This window comes from Berkeleyomyces rouxiae (genome assembly GCF_048999995.1).
Source record: "Berkeleyomyces rouxiae strain 22BRR77 chromosome Unknown BrBRR77_ptg000003l, whole genome shotgun sequence".
Classification (NCBI taxonomy): domain Eukaryota; kingdom Fungi; phylum Ascomycota; class Sordariomycetes; order Microascales; family Ceratocystidaceae; genus Berkeleyomyces; species Berkeleyomyces rouxiae.
In genome coordinates, this window is record NW_027396493.1 from 1,805,487 (window position 1) to 1,829,275 (window position 23,789).

General features: G+C 51.4%; 5 protein-coding genes across 5 annotated transcripts; all 5 read right to left on the reverse strand.

The window, feature by feature from the left end:
- Nucleotides 1-2,995: 2,995 nt before the first annotated feature.
- Nucleotides 2,996-4,831, reverse strand: BROUX77_003683 (uncharacterized protein; the record flags this gene model as incomplete). Its single annotated transcript, XM_073748361.1, has 1 exon — nucleotides 2,996-4,831. The coding sequence occupies one exon, from the start codon at nucleotides 4,829-4,831 to the stop codon at nucleotides 2,996-2,998; it is 1,836 nt and encodes a 611-aa protein (XP_073606108.1).
- Nucleotides 4,832-5,534: 703 nt separating this feature from the next.
- BROUX77_003684 (uncharacterized protein) lies at nucleotides 5,535-7,196 on the reverse strand (the record flags this gene model as incomplete). Its single annotated transcript, XM_073748362.1, has 1 exon — nucleotides 5,535-7,196. One exon carries the CDS (start codon nucleotides 7,194-7,196, stop codon nucleotides 5,535-5,537), a length of 1,662 nt encoding a protein of 553 aa, XP_073606109.1.
- Nucleotides 7,197-10,530: 3,334 nt separating this feature from the next.
- Nucleotides 10,531-11,679, reverse strand: BROUX77_003685 (uncharacterized protein; the record flags this gene model as incomplete). The annotated part of the gene is made up of 1 exon (XM_073748363.1): nucleotides 10,531-11,679. One exon carries the CDS (start codon nucleotides 11,677-11,679, stop codon nucleotides 10,531-10,533), a length of 1,149 nt encoding a protein of 382 aa, XP_073606110.1.
- A 572-nt stretch (nucleotides 11,680-12,251) lies between these two features.
- BROUX77_003686 (uncharacterized protein) lies at nucleotides 12,252-13,392 on the reverse strand (the record flags this gene model as incomplete). The annotated part of the gene is made up of 3 exons (XM_073748364.1): nucleotides 12,252-12,842; nucleotides 12,914-13,192; nucleotides 13,288-13,392. 3 exons carry the CDS (start codon nucleotides 13,390-13,392, stop codon nucleotides 12,252-12,254), a joined length of 975 nt encoding a protein of 324 aa, XP_073606111.1.
- Nucleotides 13,393-15,192: 1,800 nt separating this feature from the next.
- BROUX77_003687 (uncharacterized protein) lies at nucleotides 15,193-22,911 on the reverse strand (the record flags this gene model as incomplete). Its single annotated transcript, XM_073748365.1, has 5 exons — nucleotides 15,193-15,747; nucleotides 15,819-20,357; nucleotides 20,414-22,641; nucleotides 22,722-22,792; nucleotides 22,847-22,911. The coding sequence occupies 5 exons, from the start codon at nucleotides 22,909-22,911 to the stop codon at nucleotides 15,193-15,195; spliced, it is 7,458 nt and encodes a 2,485-aa protein (XP_073606112.1).
- Nucleotides 22,912-23,789: the final 878 nt, after the last annotated feature.

The window sequence follows — 23,789 nt, forward strand, 5'->3', positions numbered from 1 at the left end:
ACATTAGCGGGCACGGCAAACACCGAGCACCCGCAAGATTGCGCTTGTATGGATGGCCGCAGGAGACTGCCTAGCTCTGGTGGGCGTTGCAGGAGGAGGTCCCCCAGGTGGCCCTGGTGTTGCTACTGGTCGGCAAAATAAGCACTGCTAAGAAACTGCTGCAGCGCGGCTGTAGTCGAAACAGAAAAAAGGGGCACCCGTGCAGCGAAAAGCGTCTCCAGCAAATAAGTAGTTAGTTGAGCCGACTGGAAATCTACAATTTGCATTTCTCAGCGTCTCGGGACCGGAGCATTCATGATAGAAGTGTGGGGCGTGTTCGGAGGCTTTCTGGGGCCCCTGCCGGCGCGATTCCTTGTGTTTGTGTACTTGCACAAGCCATTCGGGGAGGGACTTGGACGCCAGCGCGCCTGTACCTGTACGTATTTATGTATGTCTGTGCATACACACTTCTTGGTCTGCTGCAGTTGTCTGTATAGTTGGGCGTTTATCGTTGGGTCTTCTGTCCCTGGCACCTTGGCCTGCTTCCATGAGCACTTCTACAAGTAGTCTCGAAGCTTGGATCGATAGACTACAAGAGGAGCCCCCAGCGCCACACCTAAGCGGCCACCATAAAGATGGGCCCTCTGGCTTCGGATGCTTTCCATTCTGGGTGGATGCCTCCGGGAGCGGCGGCTTCAGATCGCTTGTATGGTACTTGTTGCGCCCTGGGATACATTGACATGCCATGGCGTACTTGCGTCTATTTCAAGTGTAGACTTCTATTCTGGTGCCTGCTGGAGCAATCTACATTGGTGCCTGTGTATGTACGTACGCCCATACGTGCATACATGCATGCATAACGCTATGTAATATGGGACGAACAGAAGACTGGTGTAATAGTTGTGTTTTGGCATTTTGTTGTTGTGATAAGCCAAAAATTGGGGGGGATGAAGGGATGGCGAGTAGAGCAGCTCAGCTCAGGACTGACAACCCTAAGGATAGACACACAAGACACAGGATCTTGTGTCCTTAGACCGGAATACGACAGATGTTTGGGGTGCTTGTGTGAAGGCCAAGTAAGAGAGGATCAATAAGCTCTCAGCACAACTCCAAAGCCTGGACAATATACGAGCCATGCGACGTCAAGATCCCAAATTGTCGTGTACCCCGTATAAGTATCCCATAGCTTGCTAGTACAATCGTCGACTCGCCGACTTACCGTCATGATCTCGTGTGGTGTTGTGCTGGACCATGGAACCATCTCCAAGTGTGTTGTCGTTGTTTCGCTTGCCCGCTTCACTTCACAGGTGCCTAAGTCTCGAATAGGGCTCCCGCTGCTGCCTAGCGGACATGATAGCCCAAATTTGATCGAGTTTCTAGGGGAAGCGGTAGTGGTGGTGGATGGAACCAAGGGATCATGCAGCGCAACCTGGTCGGCGAGGTCGTCGGCGAAAGGCAGCCCGACATCGAGTTGGGGTTGACGGTGAGTTGTATGACTACAAAGGTGTCAAGATGGAGTACTACGTGTAACAGACACACGTGACTGTAGTTGACATCTTCACCAGCTAACTATAGTCGCTTGCATGTCAAGACACAACATGCACATTCAATCCCGCCTCCTCTCCGACCCTCGGCAATTGCGCTTCATATCGGTGCTCTGCCACGCCGTGTAAGTGAGAAGGAGAAGAATGCCGGTTGAATTCTGGCTTTTCTCACCAACGCGAACCATGGACAACAAGTGATTAACTGCATAACTAACTCTTTTATATCCTGCATACGTCGAAGTTTCCTCATTCAGCCCCAGAGAATCAAACCAAAGGAGAGCCGAATCTAATTGTGAGCATGTGCCACTTGTTAATATGTTCTTGATGTTGTCCTGTGAAGAGATCAGGCCATGACAGCAAGAGAATCGAAATCAAAAAACGATCCTGCTACTGGTTATCTGCTAGTTTCATGGGCCGAGCTTCGGATGCAGCCCTTGAGCCAGACCACGATATCGAACAAGGTGACTGACTGTGTTTTATGCAGAAAATAGCATACATGTCGATGTTGGACACAGGAGGAAGACGAGTGACAGCTCCATGCACCCACCAGTCAGTGCCAGAGCGTAAATTGGGCGGCCGCGCGTAGGCGGCTAATCAGGGCGTTTCTAATCGCCGAGGAGATGCTACCTTATATACATAGGTGGACAGGCTTGACAAGGGAGTTGGCCTTTTTCTTTTCTCTTTTCGCTGCCGACTGGCCGATACATGGAGAGGAGCTAGAGTTGGTTCTTGAGATGAGGGTAGCACAATGGATGGACCAAAGTGTTCTTTATACCGCATTGAGCCATCTCCAGACGGCTGCTTCATGGCCCGAATTGGTATGATCGCTATGAAAAAAACAATAATCTTCATCTATAGGGGAAATCATAGGTCCAAGTGATTTTTATCTTCCGATCTTCTAGTGTGGATGTTTTCACATACCTGGAGTATCAGACCTCTTCTCGTAGTTAGTGGCTTAGCGTTTCTTGCCTTTGCCGAGGGGTTGCCTTTGCCCCTAATCCGACAGTTATCTCCGTAGTCATTGACGCATCTAGCGCTGTGGGCGTGTTAGGGGCGCAGATCCTACAGGCATCTCGAAGCTTTTTTTTTTTACTTTTTTATCTGGGTAGCTTGCCCATATGTTTATCTGTAGGAAAACTTCGGCACTGGCATCCTGAAATTTGAAGGACCACGATGTGCCGCGAGAAACTAGCGAATGTGTAGACCCGAGCGAGGCACAATTGATTCAGCCTGTCTGCCCCCAACTACGTTTTCATGGGAGACTTGTACATAAATTCCTCTGGCTCATGTACGCTCTGTGTAACTAAAATACACTGTGTCACGTTCTACGGAATTAAGCATGTGTAGCAACAGCAGCAAGGGAAATGCACATGTTCAGGCCATTCAAATGGATTCTTCATGAAGACGGCTACAAAAAAGGAGAGAAAAAAGACCCTACTTGAAATAGAAGGGCGTAAGCATCAGTCATAGGCTCAAGTGCTGTGTGCCACAAGCTGCTGAGACATGACTTCCTTCATGTATGTTAAATCTTTGAGCAGTTTCTGGGGTCTTGAAGTCCCGTTGGCGTGTTGTTCGCCTAGTTCCATAAGCAACATCTTGAGCTGTGCATCGCTCAAGAGTCCACTAGGAGAAGTGACAGGCTCGACGCTAGGGTCTTTGTATGGGACGCCCACTACTTCATCAAGGCGCCTGATGAGATTGATGATGCCCTGCGCGAATAAGGTTCCCTGGAACAGAGCATTGCTTAGAGTCGAAGTAGAGCCTCGCGTATTGGGAATAGTGTAAAGTGGCCGAGTATCGACATTGTCTAACGTGTGGTTGATATGGAATGTGATGAGTTCCAAAAACTTAAGTGACTGTGTGTAGCAGCTTATTATGGTCAAGGAAATTAGGCTGTCGAGACTTTTTAGGGAAAGAGTTTCTTGGAGTTTTATCAGAGCATTGAAGAAGTCTTGGATCGCTATAACCCCTTTCCGGATCATGGTTTGTGACGCACTGGTAAGCGGCGAATAGTTTCCCACGAGAAGGTCAATACTCATTCTATCCTGGTACTTCTGTATGAGGGCATGGTACTCGTGAAGGCTTGTGTTGGCGCGCAAAAGCTTCACCACAACATCAGTGTAGTCCTGATTCACTGCGATGATTGCTCTGGAGGTAGCTGATACTGGAGGAGCTCCATCAATAGGTATGTTGTTGAGCGGGTAGAAATTGGAGTTTCCTTGGTCGAAAAGAGGGTATGCCGAGATGGGAAAGGGGAAAAAGAAGGCGTGTGGATGAGAGGGATGGCGAGTGATACCGGGCATCTGGAATTGGGACTGGAGGGTCTTGGATTGATTGTCTTGTTGTTGTTGTTGTTGTTGCTGCAACAAGGGTTGTTGATAGAATTGTTGATACCCGTTGATGTCCATAGCCGGTTGTTGTTTTTGCTGTTGCTGTTGCTGCTGTTGCTGTTGCTGCTGTTGCTGTTGCTGTCGCTGGAAGCGAGCTAGGGGCTGGGCTTGATTCTGCTGTTGAGCAGCTTGGGCAGGCTGGACTCCCTGGATCATGCTTGGATTTGAGGTCCATAGCGCGGGATCTATGGCGATGCTCTCAGTCAAGTCAAAAACCTCCGGGTTTGTTCTTAAATCATTTACTGCTGGCTGCTGATTTCCAGGCATGACGGTGTGGTGAGTTTCTCCAGTAGCATCTCCATCATGAGTCAAGATGGCGGTCGTGGAGGAGCTTAGGTAGTGCTCGTGGTGGGTGGCGAAGCCTCCGAGACCGCTGTTAATGATTGGCAACAAACTACCCAAAGCGGTTGGCCGATCGTTCGCTCGCAGGCCGGCAGCTGGGACTGCAGGAAAAGAACCAGTACGGCGGCTGGTGGTCTGTCCATCTGGTATGTTTGAGGACCTTGTCGTAGAGGCGAAGTCATAAGGTTCTGGTGTACAAATATTGATGACCTTCTGTTCAGGGGTGCCAGATGGTTCACGTCGCTGTGCCCGAGAACAAGATTTGCGGGAGAGAGCTTTGTTCGGCATGTTTGTGGCTGTGGATGTTTCCGTGGGAGCTGACGACGAGGTAGCCACGGCGGCAGCAGCAGCGGCAGCAGCAGCAACGGCAGAACGAGTAGGACGGCCGATTTTGCCCTGGCGCCCTTCAACACAGTCAAAATCCAGCCTTGTGCAGCGATGGCAGCGGAGCTGATCGGGCTCGTTTTGCTTTGAGCACTTGAGCTTGTGGCGCCGGCACCTTTCGCATGCAAGGCGCCGCTGGTTTGGATGGGGGACTATTAGTGGAGGGCTCTCCCGATCGCGTGTATCACCCATAGTGTAGAGGAAATGCCACCGAAGCGTGGGCAAAGACAAAGGAGCAAAGAAAAATGAGATTGAAAAGTAGGAGCGTTACGCGTAACGATATAAAGGTGCGCGGATATCGGAGCATAGCTTGCCCTCGAGGAAGGGAAGGGGGGGCTTTAAGATGTAATGGGGGCGTCAAGGCGCGCGAATCTCGGCTGCCTAGACGGCACTTGTTCCTTTACTAATGATAGTGAAAAAATAGGCGCCCTTTGAGACTCACAAGCTGGCCCAGTATATATCTTCAAACACAAAATCTTGCCGAAGCTTACATAGTTTACATGCGCACTAGTCCAACCGCAGGAGGGGCCACTAGTATGAATGGCAAGGGGCCATAGGACCGGATCCTTTTGGCTTGTTATAAGCATCCGAGAAAGACAAGACACCCCAAGCAACTCGGGGCGTATGTCTTGATGCTTACTTTCGAAGATTTATCACGCTTGACTTGTGATATATGACACGTACAGATTAAGCTTCGATCAAACTTGATTGTCAGTTCGTGGTAGTCCACAAGTGCAAGAGACAAAGGGAACATGAGTTGTGCCAAGGTCTGCAACTCTGACATAGAGGCATGATATCCACATAGTTATGACAAGCTCTATCATAGCATGCATACCACAAAAATGACGTAATTTCTAAGCAGATGCAGATGCAGATGCAAAAACTAGCTGTACACTTATGTGCTATATACTGCCAACAGGTGGGCCATTGCCTCCTTCATATAATCCAAATCCTTGCGTAGCCTCTGTGGCCTTGCACTCCAAGTAGCATGCTGTTCGCCCATTTCCAGATACAACATTCGGCGCTGTGTATCATTGAGCATGCCGTTGGGGCAGGTAAAAGACACAACAGCAGGGTCCTCGACTGGGACGCCTAGAATATCACTAAAACGATCGATTATTTGTATGAGAAACTGGGCAAACATGACACCATCGAGGAGTACCTCGCGAAAGGACCCTTTGCTTTGCCAAATATCGGATATGGTATGTAGAGGCCGGATATCATGGTTGTCCAAGGTGTGGTTGATGTAGTATGTGATGACCTCTAGAAACTTGAGAGCCTGTAAGTAGCATTTTATGATGGTCGAAGAAGTTAGTATGTCGAGGCTTTTGGGAGAAAGGGTTTTATGGAGTTTCCCCAAGGCATTGAACAATTCCTCAATAGCCGACATGCCCCTTTGCATTATAGGTTGTGATCCTACCGTAAGAGGAGAATCGAGGCTTAGGAGAAGGTCGATTGTTGTGTGTTTTTCGTGCTCGCAGAGGAGAGCAACGGGCTCTTGGAGTCTTGTTTTGATGTGGAGAAGCTTCACTACTAGCTCCGTGTAGCCGTGGTGCATAGTTGGGTTAGCCGCACGAGAAGCACCGATGGCGAGCGAGGCTTCACGAGCAACTTGGCTAGGCGGATAGATAGTTTGGTTGCTCCTGTTGAATATAGGATACGGGGAAATGGGGAAGGGGAAAAGAAAGGCATATGGCACCGAGGACTGGTGAGTTAAGGGCGGCATTCCGGTTTGCGACTGAAAAGGCTTGACCCAGGTCTCCTCCTCTTGGTGTCCGCAATGCCCGTTGAAGTGCGCGGACTGGTGATATTGCACCTCCTGGGGCTCTGGCCGACACTGTAGTTGTTGTTCTAGGTGGGTAAATTGGGTAGATTGTAGTTCGGGAAATAGGGCTTGCGCTGATGACCACGACGCCAGATCTGCGTCTATGCGGTTTTGAACGCCTGGTATTTCCGAGACTACATCTAGCTGCTCGTTTACAATTGTGGTGGTCTGATTGCCGGCCACCCTCATGTCCCCAGCATGGGCCGAAACTGGGCTAACAGAGGAGCTTCGGTAGTAGCCATGGGGGATAGTGAAGTCTTGAAGCTCGTCGCAGATGCTTGGTAAGAGGCCGACAAAGCCAGTTGACTGCCGGGCAGTAGGCTGGGAGGTAGTGTGGATAGATGGATGAGTGGGGTCATTTGTGGTGTTTATGCCAGAATCTTGCAAGGATGTGGCGGCTGAGATGGTATTATTTGGGTTAATAGTAAGGGCTTTGGCGGCTCTGTGCTGAGTGCTTGTTGGCGCAGATGTGTCGGTGGCCAGCAAGGGGGTTGAGCAGGAGACTGGGGCGGCAGCAGCATCAATATTAAGAGCCGGACGACCGATTTTACGCTGCCGCCCTCCAATACACTCAAAGTTCAAACGCTTACAGCGATGGCATCGCGTCTGATTTGCCACAGTTCGTCTGGAGCACTTGAGCTTAAGACGGCGACATCTCTCGCATGCCGATCGTCGCTGGTTGGGATGGGGTGCCTCTGGTGGGGGATCTAGGTCCTTCACTGAGCTGTCCATGCCGCAAGAAAAAGTCCAATAGGGACAGAGAGAAAAGAAAAATATAATAACAGCGGAGATAGAGCTTGACTCGCAAGTATGTAGGCAGTGGATGCAGCCAACAATAGGAGCAAAGAGGTATGGAATGGAAAAGGCTCACGATACAGCGAGGACCGCAGTGGTATTGGGCGAACGTGCCTTTTTTTTTGCAACTTTACAGGAAAGATAAGGCTGCAATAATATTTAGAAATCAAGATGGCTTCCTATCTACCAGTATGTACATGTGCTGTGCTGGAGTTTGGTCAATCAGCCATGACAGGAGCTATGGCAGGGGTTGTCAGAGTCGGAGGCTTTCGGTGCATTTAAACTATCCGAACTACAGAAAATACGCCAGGAGGAAGTCCAATATAAGGCTACTTCGTAGTTGCGTATTGGCGTGCTGACAAGCCATGTCTATTTGTACGGGCTATAGTTCACTTGTATACGCGCAAATGGGACAAAAAAGCATGAAGTCAGACCTTGCCCCAAGTATCGATGTATAGTGGCTTTTTGCTACTAATAGCCCCCATGAAGCAGGGAAACGTCCGAAGAGTGCCTTGAATTAAACTTGGATGTTTCTACTTCCAACTGTTGAACTGGGCCGCGCAGGGTTGCCGATACAAAAAGCATCTCGACGGGGTTGTGGCGGAGGGTGGCTAATGTGACTTCGAGCTTTTTTTTTTCTGGACACCAATAATTCCTTTTCCCTTGAACTTGTGTAAAAAATCACTCCATGAGTGTCGGCTGTGATATCCTCTGCTGGTCTTTGTCGTCAAGCTTGGCATCTACCATTGGTCGAATAACCACAGAGGAGTTGGCTAATCAAAGAGCCCCAATGCCACAAGACTTCTGGATTTGCCATTTCCCTTTGCATATATGTGTTGTCAGCTGGATGCGGAACAGAGAGCAAGTACCACAAGACTGCAGTTACACAACTAACTACATCGCGGATGTAAGACTGCTGGAGAGTTTATTCAACGACTAGAAACATAGAGAACATTAGTGAAACCTAACACAAATAAAAGGGGAAGGGCTAATTACTGTCATGGAGACTTGTAAAGGATAACCCGTCTTTTCTGTGTTTGACGCAGTTATTGTCTTCACATATGTTGAATGTATTGCGATGCATTTAACTTCACACCATGTGGACTTCAGATCAAGATTTCGCTCGATGCGAACAATGACGCAGCCGAAAAAAAGGGGCATACAGCAAACGAAAAGCGCTTTCCAGTGCCCACAATCTAGGGATTGTTTTTTTTTTATTTTTTTTTCAAAATCCACAAGGCTACCGCCAGCTGTCTACAACGAAATAGGACTTATGTCAAAATACGAAAGATCCGAGGTTTGATCCGTACTAGCTAATCATATATCTGATGGCTTCACCTAGTATATAATGTAATGTGGCCAGGACTACGAGCGAGAACCTCAAAGCAATGCGGCTTGTTTAGCTAGTTGCGGGCTTCCAGAACCTAGTAAATAATCCCTTGAAGAAAAATCACACACACAAAGGGCTTTCTGGGTCCTCACTTGCATCAGGAAATGTAGAATCTTATAATGTGCGGGATGTCGATGAAGAAATCCATTCCCAAAAAGGTAAAGTTTACGAGGTTCGGAAGCCTTGTTCTCCCGCTTACATTAAAACCGGGCATCAGTCTTCTCTTCCAACCGCAACGCTTCCTCGGTTTTCTCGCAGCCACGTCACGTTTCTTCGCTGAAGGGCTCAGTGATTCATATACACACGCCGGCTGTCTCTCCCCATCTATCTCTCCATGTCCAGAGCTTCACACTTTAAATCGCGCCACGGATGCGCCCGCTGCAAGCAGCGCCGGGTCAAGGTTGGTAGTTCGCAATATCAACTCTACCTCAGCTCTAACAAAATCTGACTGTCGTTTGAGTTCATAGTGCGATGAAGGTGCTCCATGTTGGAACTGTATTCGCAGGCGGGAGGAGTGCAGTCTTTTGCCGGATGATATTACGAGTAGTTCCCAGAGCATTATATCGAACTCGGTATACCAGGCAAGTACCCACAACACATCACTTGAGCTAGAACCATAATCGCTAACACTACATACGTCTGTATCTTTGTTGAGCAGGCTAGTGATGCTTCGTCTGCAGCGACCCACTCAGCCTCTCCCCCAGTTGGGCTACCATACGACCCGTGTGCTCCTGTTGCAAGGCCCAGCGAGACGTGGAACCAAGATCTGTTTCTCATGAGCCACTTTGTTTCATCCACATGTCAAACCTTTTCGATTCGGCAGGATGTCTTACATCTATGGCAGACTATTATACCGGAAGACGCCATCCCATGCCGTTTCCTTCTCCACGGCATTCTTGCCACATCAGCCCTGCATTGCGCCAGTCTGCGGCCCTCTCAGCGAAATAAGTATGAAAGGTGCTTCATTCAGCATGAGAGCATCGCCATTCCAGAGTACCGCCGCGCAACCCACAACATCAGAACTGAATATGCCAGTCCCATCTTCGCTATGACGTACCTGTCGGCCATCTTAGCTTTGGCTTCCTTGTCAGACAATAGGCTACAAAAAAATAACTTGAACTTTGACGATCTCATCTCCTTGTTCACTGCCATTAAGGTTTCTCATACGGTCCTGGTACAGGACAACGTCTGGAAGAACATTACGAGTAGCCCCTACAATGTGATCTTGGTGATGCACCTAGTCAGTGGTAGCGAGTCATTTATCCTGCCAGCAAATCTCCAACATCGTTATCAGCTGCTGAGAGGTGATTGTCTAGATGACCTTCTTGTTCTTAGGGGCTCAAACGACCGCAGGGCACTCGAAGAAGCCGTCAACGTCCTTGAATCTTTGCATCGAGATGTTCTCTTTCTCATCTCAGGGATGGGTCCAGGAAAAGAGATTGAAATCGAACCCTCGTTGTTGTTGCGCTGGATTGGCCGTGTAACACCAGAGTTCATTCAGCTGTTCCGACAGAGGCATGTGGCAGCTCTGGTGATCTTTGCTGGGTTTTCTATTCTATTCAGATTCGTGGGCCATAGGTGGTTTGTGAAAAACTGGTCGGTCAATGTATTTGCTTTGTTGAGATCTATCATAGATAGGCGGGGGCTTCCATGGTTAGATACACTTTACGGTGCTTGAATGGATTAGACACTATCTAGATAATGTGTAGCCCGATAAGGCCACATGTCTAGAACTATTGTTCAATTAGCATAAATCACAACATCGCAACAGCTCAGAACTCCACTCTACTTATGCGCAATTTAATATACAATGGGCTTACAACATAACACCCAGACAAACCCAAACAGCACCCATCTATATACATATGTGGCCTACTTTGTCTATTTGGACAGGTCGTCTCCCCAAACCTGTTTGGCGATCTCGACCTCGAGCCGAACTTTAGCCCACTGCTGCTCTTCCGTCAAGTCGTTGCCTTCGTGAGTGGAGCTGAAGCCGCACTGGTGAGACAGGCACAGCTGGTCCAGACCGCGGGGGCAGAACTTGGCCGCCTCGTTGAGTCTCTTGATGATGTCCTCCTTGTCATCCAACCCGGCAATCTTGCTAGACATGACACCCAACACGACAACTTTGTGCTCAGGCAGGAAACGCAGGGGCGAGAAGTCGCCGGAGCGCGCATCGTCGTACTCCAAAAAGTACACGTCGACGCTCAATTCGCGGAACAGTACTTCTGCCACGGGCTCATAGCCGCCCTGCGCAAACCACTGCGAGCGGAAGTTGCCGCGGCAAAGGTGAATGCCGATCTTCATGTCATTGGGACGCTTGGAAATAGCCGCGTTGATCAGCGAAGCGTAGCGGCGAGTCAGCGCAGCCGCGTCGCCGTGGCGCGCCTCAGCCTCGGCGCGCATGCCGGCGTCGCACAGGTACGCCAGGTTGGTGTCGTCGAGCTGGACAAAGCGGCAGCCGGCGGCGTATAGGTCGGCTAGTTCCTCCTGGTAGGCGCGGGCGACGTCGTCGAAAAAGGCCGGCTCGAGCTGCGGGTAGGCGGCCTCGCTGATGCAGTCGCGGTCGCCACGGAAGTGCAGCATGGTCGGCGACGGGATGCAGACCTTGGTGGAGACGGCGGCGGGGCGGGGCGGCAGCGCGGCCACGGCGCGGTCGATGAAGTTGTAGTCATCGAGCTGGATGGCGCGCGGGTGGCTGACCTTGTCGACGATGACGACGCGCGGCGGCTTCATGCCATGCGTGGTCACGTTGGTCGACTGCAGCGAGCCCTCGCGCTGGCAGCCGCCCAGATGCTGCAGGAAGTCGATGTGGAAGAAGGCGCGGCGGAACTCGCCGTCGGTCACAGACTGGATGCCGTTCTCGGTCTGCTTGGCGACGAGCTCGGTGATGTGCTTGTCTTCAACAGCCCGCAGGTCCTGCAGAGTCAACGCACCCGTGTTGACTTGCTCGCGAGCAGCGAGCACCTCCTTGGGGCGAAGGAAGGAACCGACGTGGTCGGCACGGTAGACGCCAGCGGGGAGAACCATGGTGATACTGGGATGTAGTGGAGGGGCAAACTTGTGAAGATGGAGAAGAGGCAACAAACCAGGAACAATGGCGGATGGCAGCCGCTCTTATGTGCGCCTGGACTCTGGTCCTTCACGGCTTCTTATACCCTTCACGGCAGTCTAGCCGTCGCCCGTCGCACCTCGTTCCCATCACACGCTTAGCCACAAGCCAGCGACCCTGTCGTTGATCCGCCTGCTCGATCCTATCTTTGTTCAGGGGGGGCACGTTTCGGCAGTTAATATTGCTACACCAAATTCTCACGCCTTGAAATAGTCCTGGCCCCACAACCACATGCCGAGCCAGCTTCTGGCTGTGCCGGTTCGCGCAGAAAACGTGTGGGAGAAAGGCTGCATGTAGACCGCAGCAGAACAACTTGCTCTTAAAAGGATTTGCATATACATCTTGGATCATGTCATGTCTTGAGCTACGGATACCACGGGAACGCGGGGCCCTCTGGAACTGGGGAACCGGGGGCAGTATTCTGGGGCGGTAAACGCCATTCTTAACCCTATCTAGACCCTAGACACCCGCCTCCCTTGCTTCCTCCTCCTCAGGCAAAAATGCGCAGGGGGCGGTTCTTCAGATAGTAGCCCGGGTCATTGAAGCGCAGGCCGATGTTGAAGCCCGAGATCTGCGCAATTTCCTGCGCCGTCAGATCAAAGCCCAGAACATCGAGGTTCTGTGCCAGCCGCTCGACGTTGTTCGACTTGGGGATAACCGCAACGTTGCGCTGCGTAGCCCAGCGCAGGAGGACCTGGGCAGGCGTCTTGCCATGGGCCTTTGCAATTGCAGCGACATCGGGGTGCTGCAGCAGCGTAGAGTCGCCAATCTTCTGCTCAAAGCCGGGGAGCTCGCGGAACGACTGCGGGCCAAAGGACGAATAGGCCGTGACGGCGACGCCGCTCTCCTGGGCCAGCGCCACGAGCTCCGGCTGCACGAGGAACGGGTGGTGCTCGATCTGCAGCGTCGACACGGGGTGGCGGGCGTAGTTGAGCACGTCGTAGAGCAGCTGCGCAGAAAAATTGCTGACACCGATGCTCCGCGCGATGCCGGCGTCGACGACCTCTTCCATGGCTTTCCACGTCTCCTGGATCGATACCTTTTCGGTCTCGACAGTGCCATTGTCATCCATCCACCAACACTGGCAAAGCAAAACGGAGCTTGTTAGTGTTCCACTCAGAGCTTACAAAGATCTGGGCTACGGAAACTCACCGGGAACTGCCGCACGGCTGGGTCGATGTACTTGAGGGCGATAGGGAAGTGGATCAGATAGAGGTCAAAGTATTCCAGACCCCAAGCCTCCTGCTGTAGCTTGGCCATCTTGAGCACGTTCTCGCGCTTGTGGTAGTTGTTCCACAGCTTGGTGGTAATGAAGAGATCCTCACGTTTGACCAGCCCGTCGGCAATGGCCCGCCGAACACCCTCGCCAGCCTCCTTTTCGTTCTGGTAGTCGTAGGCGCCGTCAAACAGGCGGTAGCCGGTCTTGATAGCCTATTGTGCCGGGCATGCATTAACATTCTGCCAGAACTGGGCGCCATCCCGTCTAATAAGCTCGCCAAGAGGCAAAGCTATGGTTTTGTACTCACGTTGTAAACAGTGTCCGCAGTAGTTTCTCTGCCGACTTTCCACAGACCGAAGCCCACAAGGGGCATCTCGTAGCCCGAGGCCAGCTTGATGGTAGAGGGAGCCATGGTGATAGAAAAACGAAGAAGATAAGAGACAGACGAGATTCGTGAAAGATGAAAAAGAGAGGATGATGCCAACAACGCTGACCAACTCAAAGCTACCAACTACAAGTTCTTATAAGCTCCCCTGCTCTCCACCGCTCTGGAGGCAATCTTTAACCCTGATCCTTCCGTATGTCGCCATTTTAACCTACTTGACAATGATGAAAGTCTTTATTTACCTGTCTACTCGCGAGGGATTCTCGGCATACGACAGGGGGCCATTACTAGTACCAGAAATACATACAGCTGTTTAAAAACCAGCACCCGAATCCGCCTAAAAAATAGTTGCACTGGCGAAGTGTAATGACGTGCAGTTTCCCACCGCCCAGCTGCTAGGACTGTCCCTCTCTCGTGCAACCTCCAAACAAAACCTGGAATCCTGGCTAACTACTGTAGTACCGCGCAAAAAGCGCAACAACCCCAAACCATCCCCCAAAGAAAAAGTGGAGCCAAAACCAGCGCAGCCCTGCTGTGGAGCTACCATCCCCACCAACATTCGCTCGTCGGCTAAAGGGCGGGAAAACGAGAAAAATTCTCGCAGACGAGCCAATCAGCGGACGTGGCCTGGGGGCTCTCGAAAGAGCGAAAAACCACGGCCAGATGAGCCTCCAGAAGTCTGGTGATCGTGGGACCTGAAGAAAGAAAAGTTGGCGTAACCGTAGCGTGCGCAATGGATGAGGCACAGCGATACGGTTCCCGCGCCACGGGGCGGACTACCTGAACCTTCCAGAAAGGCGGTCCATCGAGAGTGAGTGTGTCTCCCTAAGGTGCAGTGCAGAGTGCTCGAGGGGCCGACGGTCGTAGCGGTGGTGAGAAAAGGGGCGAACGTCGACGAGATCAACCCACGAGAGGGGAAAAAGACGGGCTCAAGGCCTCACAACTCGAAAAAAGAATAGACGCAGCATTGGGGATATGTGCGCGCTCGTTCAAGCCCACAACGAGGGGGGAATGTTCGTTTTTTGGCGAGGGGGCGACATCTTGAACTCAAAGGTGCCACCCCGAGGGTTGTAGGAGGGAAGGTTGTACTTGACCTCGGAGCTTGGAGCTTGCAACTATGAAGCTTTGTCCAAGCCTACGAGAAGAAGATCCGCAAAAAAAGAAAAAGATAACCCGAGAGAGGTTCGGTGATTCCAGATGATCTGGAGCACTGGGAATTGAGCCCAATGCGGGGGTCGAACCCGCAACCTTGAGATTAAGAGTCTCACGCTCTACCGATTGAGCTAACCGGGCGGGTTGTAGGTGTTTGTTGTAAATTCGGGCCGCAAAGCGGACTTATCCGGTGCTCAAACCCTAACCCTTGGGAGTGCGAAATAACAGCAGGTAGACGTAAATCAATAAATTCAACTTAACCCTTGGGAGTGTCATCACCATAAAAAGAAAACCCGACGTCTTTATGCACCATGATCAAGTATTTAAAGAGCGATATCTATTCTAGAGCTCATCATACCTTTCTCATAGCCCCAAAGAGGAGACAAAACAAGCAAAAAAAAGACAAGAAGAAAAAAACTCAGTCAAGAATGCACCGAACATTCAAGACTAACAGGAGAGGGTAAAAAAGAAAAATCGCAACGGACAAGAACTTCCGTTTCTATGTATAATGGACATGAAAGACAGGCAACAGAAATAGAGAGAAGGCGAAAAAAAAGAGCAGCCCAGAACAAGTAGAAAAAAAAAAGACATCCAACCCAACCCTTGGTCCTCCATCCCGCACACGGCTCCTGTCACTTCCTCCCCTCGCCTACACCTTTAGCCCTGCTCACCAATCTACCAGAAGCTGCACCATCCTATGTAGTGCTGGCATAGATTCTCCAGCTTCGTCGCTTCAACAATCAGCTTGTTGACCTGGCTGATGATATCGAGCTCCTCGTTGTTCTTAAAATCGTGGCCCGTCAGCTTGAGGTTGACTCTGTGCAGGACCTCGAGCGCCCGTGTGTTCTGCATATCTGCCGGATCGTTGACGTTATTGTTGTTCGCAGCAGTTCCATTGGCAGTCGCACCGTTGCCGTTGACCGCAAGAGTGTTGAGCCCGCCACTGACGCCTGAGACGACTCCGTTGGCGAGCGCCGCTTCAGATAGCGCTGTAGAGTTGGTGCGTGCGCGCGATCGGCTGGTTGGCGGTGCGCCACCCAAAGCATCCAGCTCGTCGCCTGCTGCAACTTGTGCAGCCATGAGTTCGGCAGGGTTTCCTTCCAGGACAGAAGTCCGCCGCATTCGCGGTCCGTTGGGGCCAGCAAGGGCCTGTTCGCGCTCGGACTGGAACGGTCCGGCAGGGCTGTTGGTGTTGGTAAGACGCCAAGTGAGAAGTGGATCGTGGACGAACTAAATAGTAGAGTGGTTAGTTGGGAATAAAACAAAAAAGAACAGAACAAAACGACGGGGTATAAACTTACAGCTTCAAGCACAGCCATCACACTCTCCTTGTTATCACGCAACACACGCATGACATGCTCGCAAGTAATCCGGAAGCTTCCTTCAATGTTGGAGACTTCCATTGCATATGTGAGCATGCGTGTGAGACGGAAAGGAACCCTTTCGGGGTACTTTTCTCTCTTCATTGCCACCTCGAAGCAGTCACCAAAATCAATGTGAATGATCTTGCCAGTCACACGGTCGAGCATGAGGTTAGACGGGTGACGATCACCCAGACCCAAAATATAGCCAACCATGGACATGACTCCAAGGGACCGCGTGTAGTTAGTGCGGCGCTCCAGCCAAGCCTCAGAGCTCTTACTCTTGAGCCACAAAACACGGTATAAATCTTGACCCGTTGTATTGTCGAGTGCATAGCTGAACACTTCGACCTTTTGCATGAGGGTAAGGTTGTCGTAGTCTGGTGCCATCTGCAGCATGATTCGGTGCTCAATGTTGAGCAGAATCTTACGTGACTCGCGGTACTCCCTAATAAGGACGTGTAACGTATCGCTGTTCGGCACCCAGCCCAACAGACCGGAGTTTTGTGACAAGGGGATAGCAGGATATCTCTGGATCATAAGATGACGCTTGTAACACTCTGAATCATTGGTCAGGAGAGTGTTGCACAGTCCGAAGAGCTGCATCACTCTTTCATCCTGTCGAATATCTTCGTGGCCTTTGAGAAGGAAAGGAGACGATACACCATCGCTGCCATTAATGTGAAGCTTGCGTGGGCGCTGCTTGGAATTGATAACCGTCACCACAGTGTCAAACGACTGAATGTGGGTAATCGGTTGGCCACTGCGGTAAGTTCCAGGAACAGCAAGGTCAAGATCCTTGGCTTCCAGAAGTTGCGGCGAGCAGTACGCCAACTCCAGGGTAGTAACCTGGGGGAGCTGACGTATAATGCGCCGGAAAACTTGGTAATAGAGATCCCAAGCCTGGTTGATATCGTTCAAATCTCGACTTGTCTCCCACTGGCGACACCAATCTCGGGCCTCGGCCAGGTCTCTGCCAAAGGCCTGATGGAACGAAACCTCTCTCAGAGTCTCGGGACCCTTCTCGAGGAGCTCATGAAGAGGCTGGAGCGTCGCCAACATGCCTTCAACGTTCTGATCTCCAAAGTACAACCGAGACGCCTCTTCCAGGCCCTCGTGCCAGATCTCGTGCCAAAGAACAGCAACGCGGATAAGCTCTCGGCTGACCATAGCAGCCTGAGCAACGAGATTGGCGCTGTGCTGACGCATGCTTTCCATGATCTGCGCGGCCGAGCGAGACCGGCGTGTACTTTGTCCAACTTGGCCAGTCTGACCAGTTGTATTCATCGCCACGGTAAGGGGATAAACAAGAGCCTGGGGATGCGCACGACCCACATCGGCCAAGAGGTTGTGAACCGAAGACTGTACACGTCTGTTAGACTGGTTGATACGTGCAATCAATTGAGGAATAACCTCCAGCCATGTGTCAATGCTGACACTGCCAAAGCCCTCTGTAACAGCTGCGTTGACTTCAATATGAGTGCCGTGGGCAAACCACAAAGTAAGAAGACGAAGTGTATCCTGAAGCGAGCTTCCCATCGACAGGCCAATCGACTTGAAAAAGCCATGGATAGCCGGCACCACGTGTCTTATCACAATGGCGCGATCCATGTTGCTCCGTTCAGTAACTTCAGAGTTATACATCTGCACAAGCTCAAAGTTAGCCAGAGCCCAAGCGTGCCAGGCCTTGTACCAACGAGGGTTGTACTTGGTAGCCTCCGAGTACGAACGAAGGACATCGGCGACATGGTTATGCTGCCAATTATGCTTATTCAAGGCAACAAGCCACTCGCCCTGTCGCAAATAACACTTGGCCAACAAAATCGCCTGGTCTTGAATCATTTGCTGCGCTTGAGGATTAACAATCGCAGGATCAAGAGGCTGGTGGAAGCTGAAGTCGCTCGGGATTTCAATTCCATTGGATGCGTGCTGGTTGAGTGAATTGCGGATGAGCTCCAAACGGTTGGCCGTGTCTCTGGTGAACTTGCGCAGGCAGTACAGAGTCTTCTCGGGAATGTTGTTCTTTTGCGCCTTGGTCTGCTGTCCAAGCTCCCACACGTACTTGAGAATAGCGTAAACGACCTGTTCGGGAATTTCTCTAGGAATACGGGCTTCAACCTCAGGATCCAGGATGATACTTGGGTCATTCTCATTCCAGTACGGAATGATAGTCTCCAGCGGAAGGTCAATGTTGACCAGAGCCTTGAGAGACTTCTCGGCCAGACCCATACGACCTGACTTGCGGCACAGGTTGGCGAACTTGATAGACATGTGCATGTTTTCAGCAGGAGAAATAACCAAGTGGCGGAGCTTGAGCATTCTTTGCCATACTTCAACATTGCGTTGACAGCCCATAAGACGGGCTTCCCACGTGCGACGCATTGTAGCTCTTCTCCGCTCATCACCTTCGCATTGCTTGTAGACAATCAACTCCTCTAGCTCAGCAAGCATTTGGACACGAACAACAACCTGGTACGCGCGGTTGTAAGACTCGCTTACAAGGGCACTGAGCTCAGTGTCAAGTGCTTCGCGGGCCTGTTGAACACAAGTAAGAGCCTCACGGTACTGGCTGCGATGAAGCGCAAGAATGGCGCTAAAGAAAGATCTATCAGGAGATAGTCTGCGCATCGATTGCAAGTATCCATCCATATCATCCCATTTCGCAAGACCCCAGGCAGCAGCAGTAGCGAGGCCTGAAATCCGGCGTTGGGTCTCGGGTGAAGAATGGTGCCAAGTTGTAGCAGCAAGAGCAGAAAGGGCTTCCCATTCACCAAGAGCATGCAAACAGCGCATCTTACCCATGATGATGTCAATAGGAGTTGGCTGGTCGTCGGGAATTTCTTCTTCACGCTTAGTGTAGAAGTTCAAGGCCTCCTCCCAGCGTTCAAGCTTTTCGAACCAAGACTCGCGCAGCTGAATGCCCTCCTTGTAGTTCTGTGCCTTGCGCAGGATGCCGATAGCAGCGTCAGACTGCTGCAACTGATTGTTGATGACAATCAGAGCCTCAACAGCTCCAGCGCTTTGGTCTTGCAAGAACTCAAGCTCTTTGTAATGAAGAGCCTTGGCATATGCGTGGCAACGTGCAGCTTCGCGGCCAAGGACTCGGATATCAATAGGCAGAGCCTTGTCATCGTGCTCCATGAACTCGGCCAAATTGAGTAGCAGGCCCAGGAGGTCCGGCGGAACATTCTCCGATCTTATCGCGTTTTCAATGTTCATGATGAGCTCCTCTTGAGCTGCGTCGTACATTTTGCTCCAGCATGAGACGAAGGCTGAATTGAAAAGATCTCGTGCCAAGGGCGGGTATACACTTGCCAGGCTGGCGCAGGCTCTTAAGGCATGGTTGGGTGACTCGCTGAGAAGCGTCGAACTAAGGCGGCGAATCCACTCCTGCCAGTCCTCTTTGGTAGACTTTCCTTTGGTATCCCACGCAGCCTTGAGATGTACAGTATTCATCTCCAAGGTGCGAGAGCCCATATCGCCAAACATGGGCTCGGCACTAGGTTCGCCGGACTGGGTCTCGGAGCTGAGAGGCTGTGGCAAGGCCTCATCTCTTTGCAGTCTACTAACGAGAAGCTCGTAGTTTTGGTGTTGAATTTGGTTCAATGTCATAATTTTATTGACATGACCCATGAAGTGAAGATAATCTTTTCCAAGTTGAGAGATGAGGAGGCAAAGAGTATCAAGAGCGGCGACTCTGAGCAAGGGCTCACCCATGGACAAAACTCTTGTAAGGGGATGAATAATCTTAGCGGCGTAGTCATTGAGATTAACTTGTCTAGAGATTTTGCCGATAGTTTCAATAGCCATCTTGCGTGTAGCCAGAGGCTGGCCATGCTTTTCAAAAGCCCGGACAATAACCGGGATGATGAGGTGCATGTACTCCTCACAGCTAGAGCCAAAAACAAGGAAGGCGTTAAGCACACGTTCCGAAGAGTTTCTCCGAGGCGAGGTATCACGTTCTAAAGCTCCAAGCATAAGCGGAAGAAGACGTGCGAGGTAAATCTTGAACTCGCCCTCGAGTGAGCGAGAGATGGCCTCGACAAGCTGTAGAATCGTGACCTGGAGATTAGGAGAACGATTCCAATAGGACTCTAAGCACTCGACAATCTCGGGGAGATATTGGCGGATGTGTTGCCGCACGATACCAACCAAAGTTGCCAGCTGGCTGAAATACGACTCAAGTCTTTGAATCTGAGACGACCGAATAACTCCCAGAAAAGCAGGCACAATCCGATCCAGAAAGGACACACACTCCAGCCCCAGGGTGCGGAAGATGTTCATTATGGCCTCAATAACGCCAGCATGATGCTGAACAAGTGAAGTGTCCTTTAGAATTTGAAGTAGAGCGTTGATGGCGACAGTTGGGTAGTAGTCTTTGTTTGATGGTGTGATTCCCGTCATCATGAGTGAAATATCGGTGACTTGATTAGATTCCACTCGTCGCTGCAACTCGGGGAAGCGCTCTTCTTGTACTTGCTGTTGAAAGTTAGTAATGGCAACAATGATATAGGAGAGACGAGCTCTAGACTAACCTGATACTTGTAAGGGTCAAGAGCACCCAAAATTCCCATAAGTTTAATGGTTTCTTGACGTAATGGACCGCGCTGAGGTTCGGCGCGGATAAGACCCTGCAAGAGCTCGAGAAGCTCGGGATATTCTAGGTAGGGCTGGATAACGTAACCAGAATTGGTAGCCAGCTGGCCCAGTGCGTGGAGAGCAGCCTCACGCTTGAGGTCTGAGCTCTGGTCTTGAAGTGCGTTCATTATCAGTGGCATGAGTTGGTCCTTGTGAGGGAGCATGTCTTCTCCACCTACAGTGGCCAGCTCGCCAATGGCGTTGAGAATGGTGGCAGCGACAGAGGGGTTTGGGTCGTCAGCCTTGGAAAGGAGAACAGAGAGCATGGGTTCTACATATGGCTTGATAAGTTCCTGTGCATGTTGAATAAGAAGCCGTAAGAGACGAGCACTCTCTTCTTTGTTGCGGGCAACGTCGGAGAATTCGAGTTCGGTCAACATCTGAATCAAAGTCTTGCGCAAAGAAGGAACCACATAGGCCGGGTTTACGCGCGCAAGTCGTCCAATGATCGAAACGGCGACTTCGCGAATAGCAAAGACCTCATCGTTGAGAGCAAAGAACAGGATGCGAATATTATCGGCTTTGGCAAGGTGGCGATCGAACCGTTCATCAAGGGCAGCCAACACGGTGCGACGGATGTCGGAGCTGGGGTCAGAAATGACCATTGTGAGCAGCTTGTCTACAACGTCACTAACCACTTGCAAGGCATGGATGCTTGTCTGATTCATGATGGGGTCGCGAATGTAAAGCTGGCAGCACGTCAGGGCAGCGGCCTCTCGTGTATCAGCATCGTCATCCTCAATATACTTGATGGCAACATCGCGAACAAACTCGTTCAAAACATGGCCTGTGAAATCAAAACTGCCAAGCGTATTAAGGGCAAGCTTGATTTCTTCCTTGCGCTGTTCGTAGGCCTGTGGGTCTTTGTTGTCCTTGGAGATGACGGGGGCAGAGGCGAGGGTGTTGGGCTGAGGGGCTCCCAAAGTTTTGAAGGGCTCTCCGCAGAGTACAACACTAAGCATATCGAGGAGCCGTTCCTGAATTTCGGGCTTGACAGATGGGATGTAAAAGGCCATGTCGACCAGAGCCTGTGTGAGCTTGGGTGTGAGTTCGCAGGCGAATATGGGGTCGAGTAATGCGCTCATGTATTTGCTTAGTGTTTGTCCAACAGCAACAGCCAAACGGCTGATGCAATCAAATACAGGGTCGACGGAACCTCGTTTTCTGCTGGTAACACTGAGTCCCTCGCGAACGTGTAGGAGCACACTGTCAAGATATGGCGCAATGGCGCTCTTTACTGAATTGGCGATGTCACCTATGGCCAAGAAAGCCTCGTTGCGCTCCTTGTCCTTTTTCAACATGCCCGAAAGATAGACCATGAACTTGTGCAGATAGTTGGAGCTGAAGTCGGTGGGGTTGTAGCGGGCGAGGTCTGGAATCAGGGACACGATTGTCTTGCGGATGACAGGATCTCTGTGATCTTTGTGCTTGAAGACTGTGTCGCAGGCTTCGTGGTAGTGCGGTTGCATGAACATGGCACCTTGCTCCAGCAGTTCCTTGGTCACCAAAAGAGAAGCATGCACAGACTCGATAGTGTTAACCTTTAAGCCTGATATTGCTTCGGTATACATCTTGGACATCCAGGTCTGCTTCATTTCAGGATCACGCTCGCGAATGATGCGGAAACAGGCGCTAACAGTTTCGGCAGATGCGTTTCTGATCAAATTGCGCGGGTCCCGCAGGCCAACCCAGATAAGCTCAAAGACCAGCCCTACATAGCCATACATGAGGGTGGGAGCGTTGCGGGAAAGCTCGCGGAGAATGAGAACGGCGCTGTACCTTCGCTCTTCCACGCGTTCTGACTGGAGCCACTCGAGGGCCATTTTGACCTCGGAGTCGACCAGCTCGGTAGTCAGGGTTCCTCCGGGACGGCAAAGCTTGCCGAGGGCAGTGGCAGCGGCTTGCATGGGGTGGACATCCTTGCCACGCAAAATAGTTTTAATATTCTGCGTGAATCGGGTGTACTTTATGGACATGTCAACGCCATCGAAGTCGATGAGGCTCTCGAGGGCGTAAACGCCACCGAGTCGTTCGGCAGAGTCCGAGCCATGTGTGATGAGTTGGGTGATTTTTGAGTTGACGGCGTTGTAGAAAGGGAGGAACTGGTCGGGTTGGAAGTCTGGAGCTGGGAGTCAGCCGCGGGTTCGGGGGTCTGAGGTTAGGCACGTGTGGGATGGGGGAGGAACTGGGGGTTGGGCGACGCACCTCTATGACAAACCGAAACGAGTTCTCTCAGAGCGCCGGCGGCTCTTCGGCGGGCTTCGTCGGTGTTGCGGCTGGGGACAAGAGTTAGCATGGCGGAGAGAGGCGGCGAGACGAGGGCAGCGTACCTAGATCGCAGATCTCGGACGACGATGTCCAGGCGATCCATTGCAATCTGGTGTTGTTGCGCCATGTTGGGCGACTTTTGCGGTCGGTCGTCAAGACCAGGCAAAGCACTGCTGCTTCGTGCAAAGTACCTGGACTGGCTGGGTGGAGTGGTCCTCAGCACATGAGATGGAGTCTCAAAGAGCCAGCAAGGAGCAAGGGAGCAATAGCCCGGCGGAGGGGAGTCTGGCGGAGTTGGGGCGGTGGTTGCGATGAACGGAGGGCGGAGAGCGAAGGCGGAGCGGTGACGGCGATGATGGATGACACGAGGATAAGATGCAGCGTCGGTAAGCTCAAGCAGCGCTGGTCTGCAGATTCACGCGGAAAAGCGACCAAGCGGCTGTCGGGTTATCGATAAAAGTGAGAGGGCGATCAATGCAGGGCGTGGAAACTTGCCAAAATGCGCGACTAAGACTGGGACGGGAGAAAAAAAGAATGCCGCGGTGATGGAATTAAAAAAGAAAAGCCAGAAAAAAATACCGGCAGCGGCTCCAGTCGTGGGATCGTAGCGCGCTCAGCTTGTGCGGGCAGAACAAAGAAGGAGAAGGCGAATTTGAATTTGGTGGGAAAATCGAAGCCGTCACCAGGCAAGCGCCTCTTGCGGAAGCAGCAGAAGCGGCGGTTGTGAGGTGTAGCTCTGCTTCTGGAAGCGGGTTTCTGTGCTAAAACAGGTCAGCCGATTGGTTTGTGCAGGTATAGACACCGTGCTAGGAATGGAAAATGGCGAAAGGTGCACTGTCTTCTGCGGCAGCCCAGACTGTTGCACCATGTCCCGTCCAGCTCTGCACACTGTCTAGGTACGCCTGGTCAAAATTGGGTCTTGTGCAAGGCTGCAGCACTATCTTATCAACTGGTGGAGTTTGGCATCTCAACCCTAGTCGACGTTGCTTCCCCAACCTTCATCTC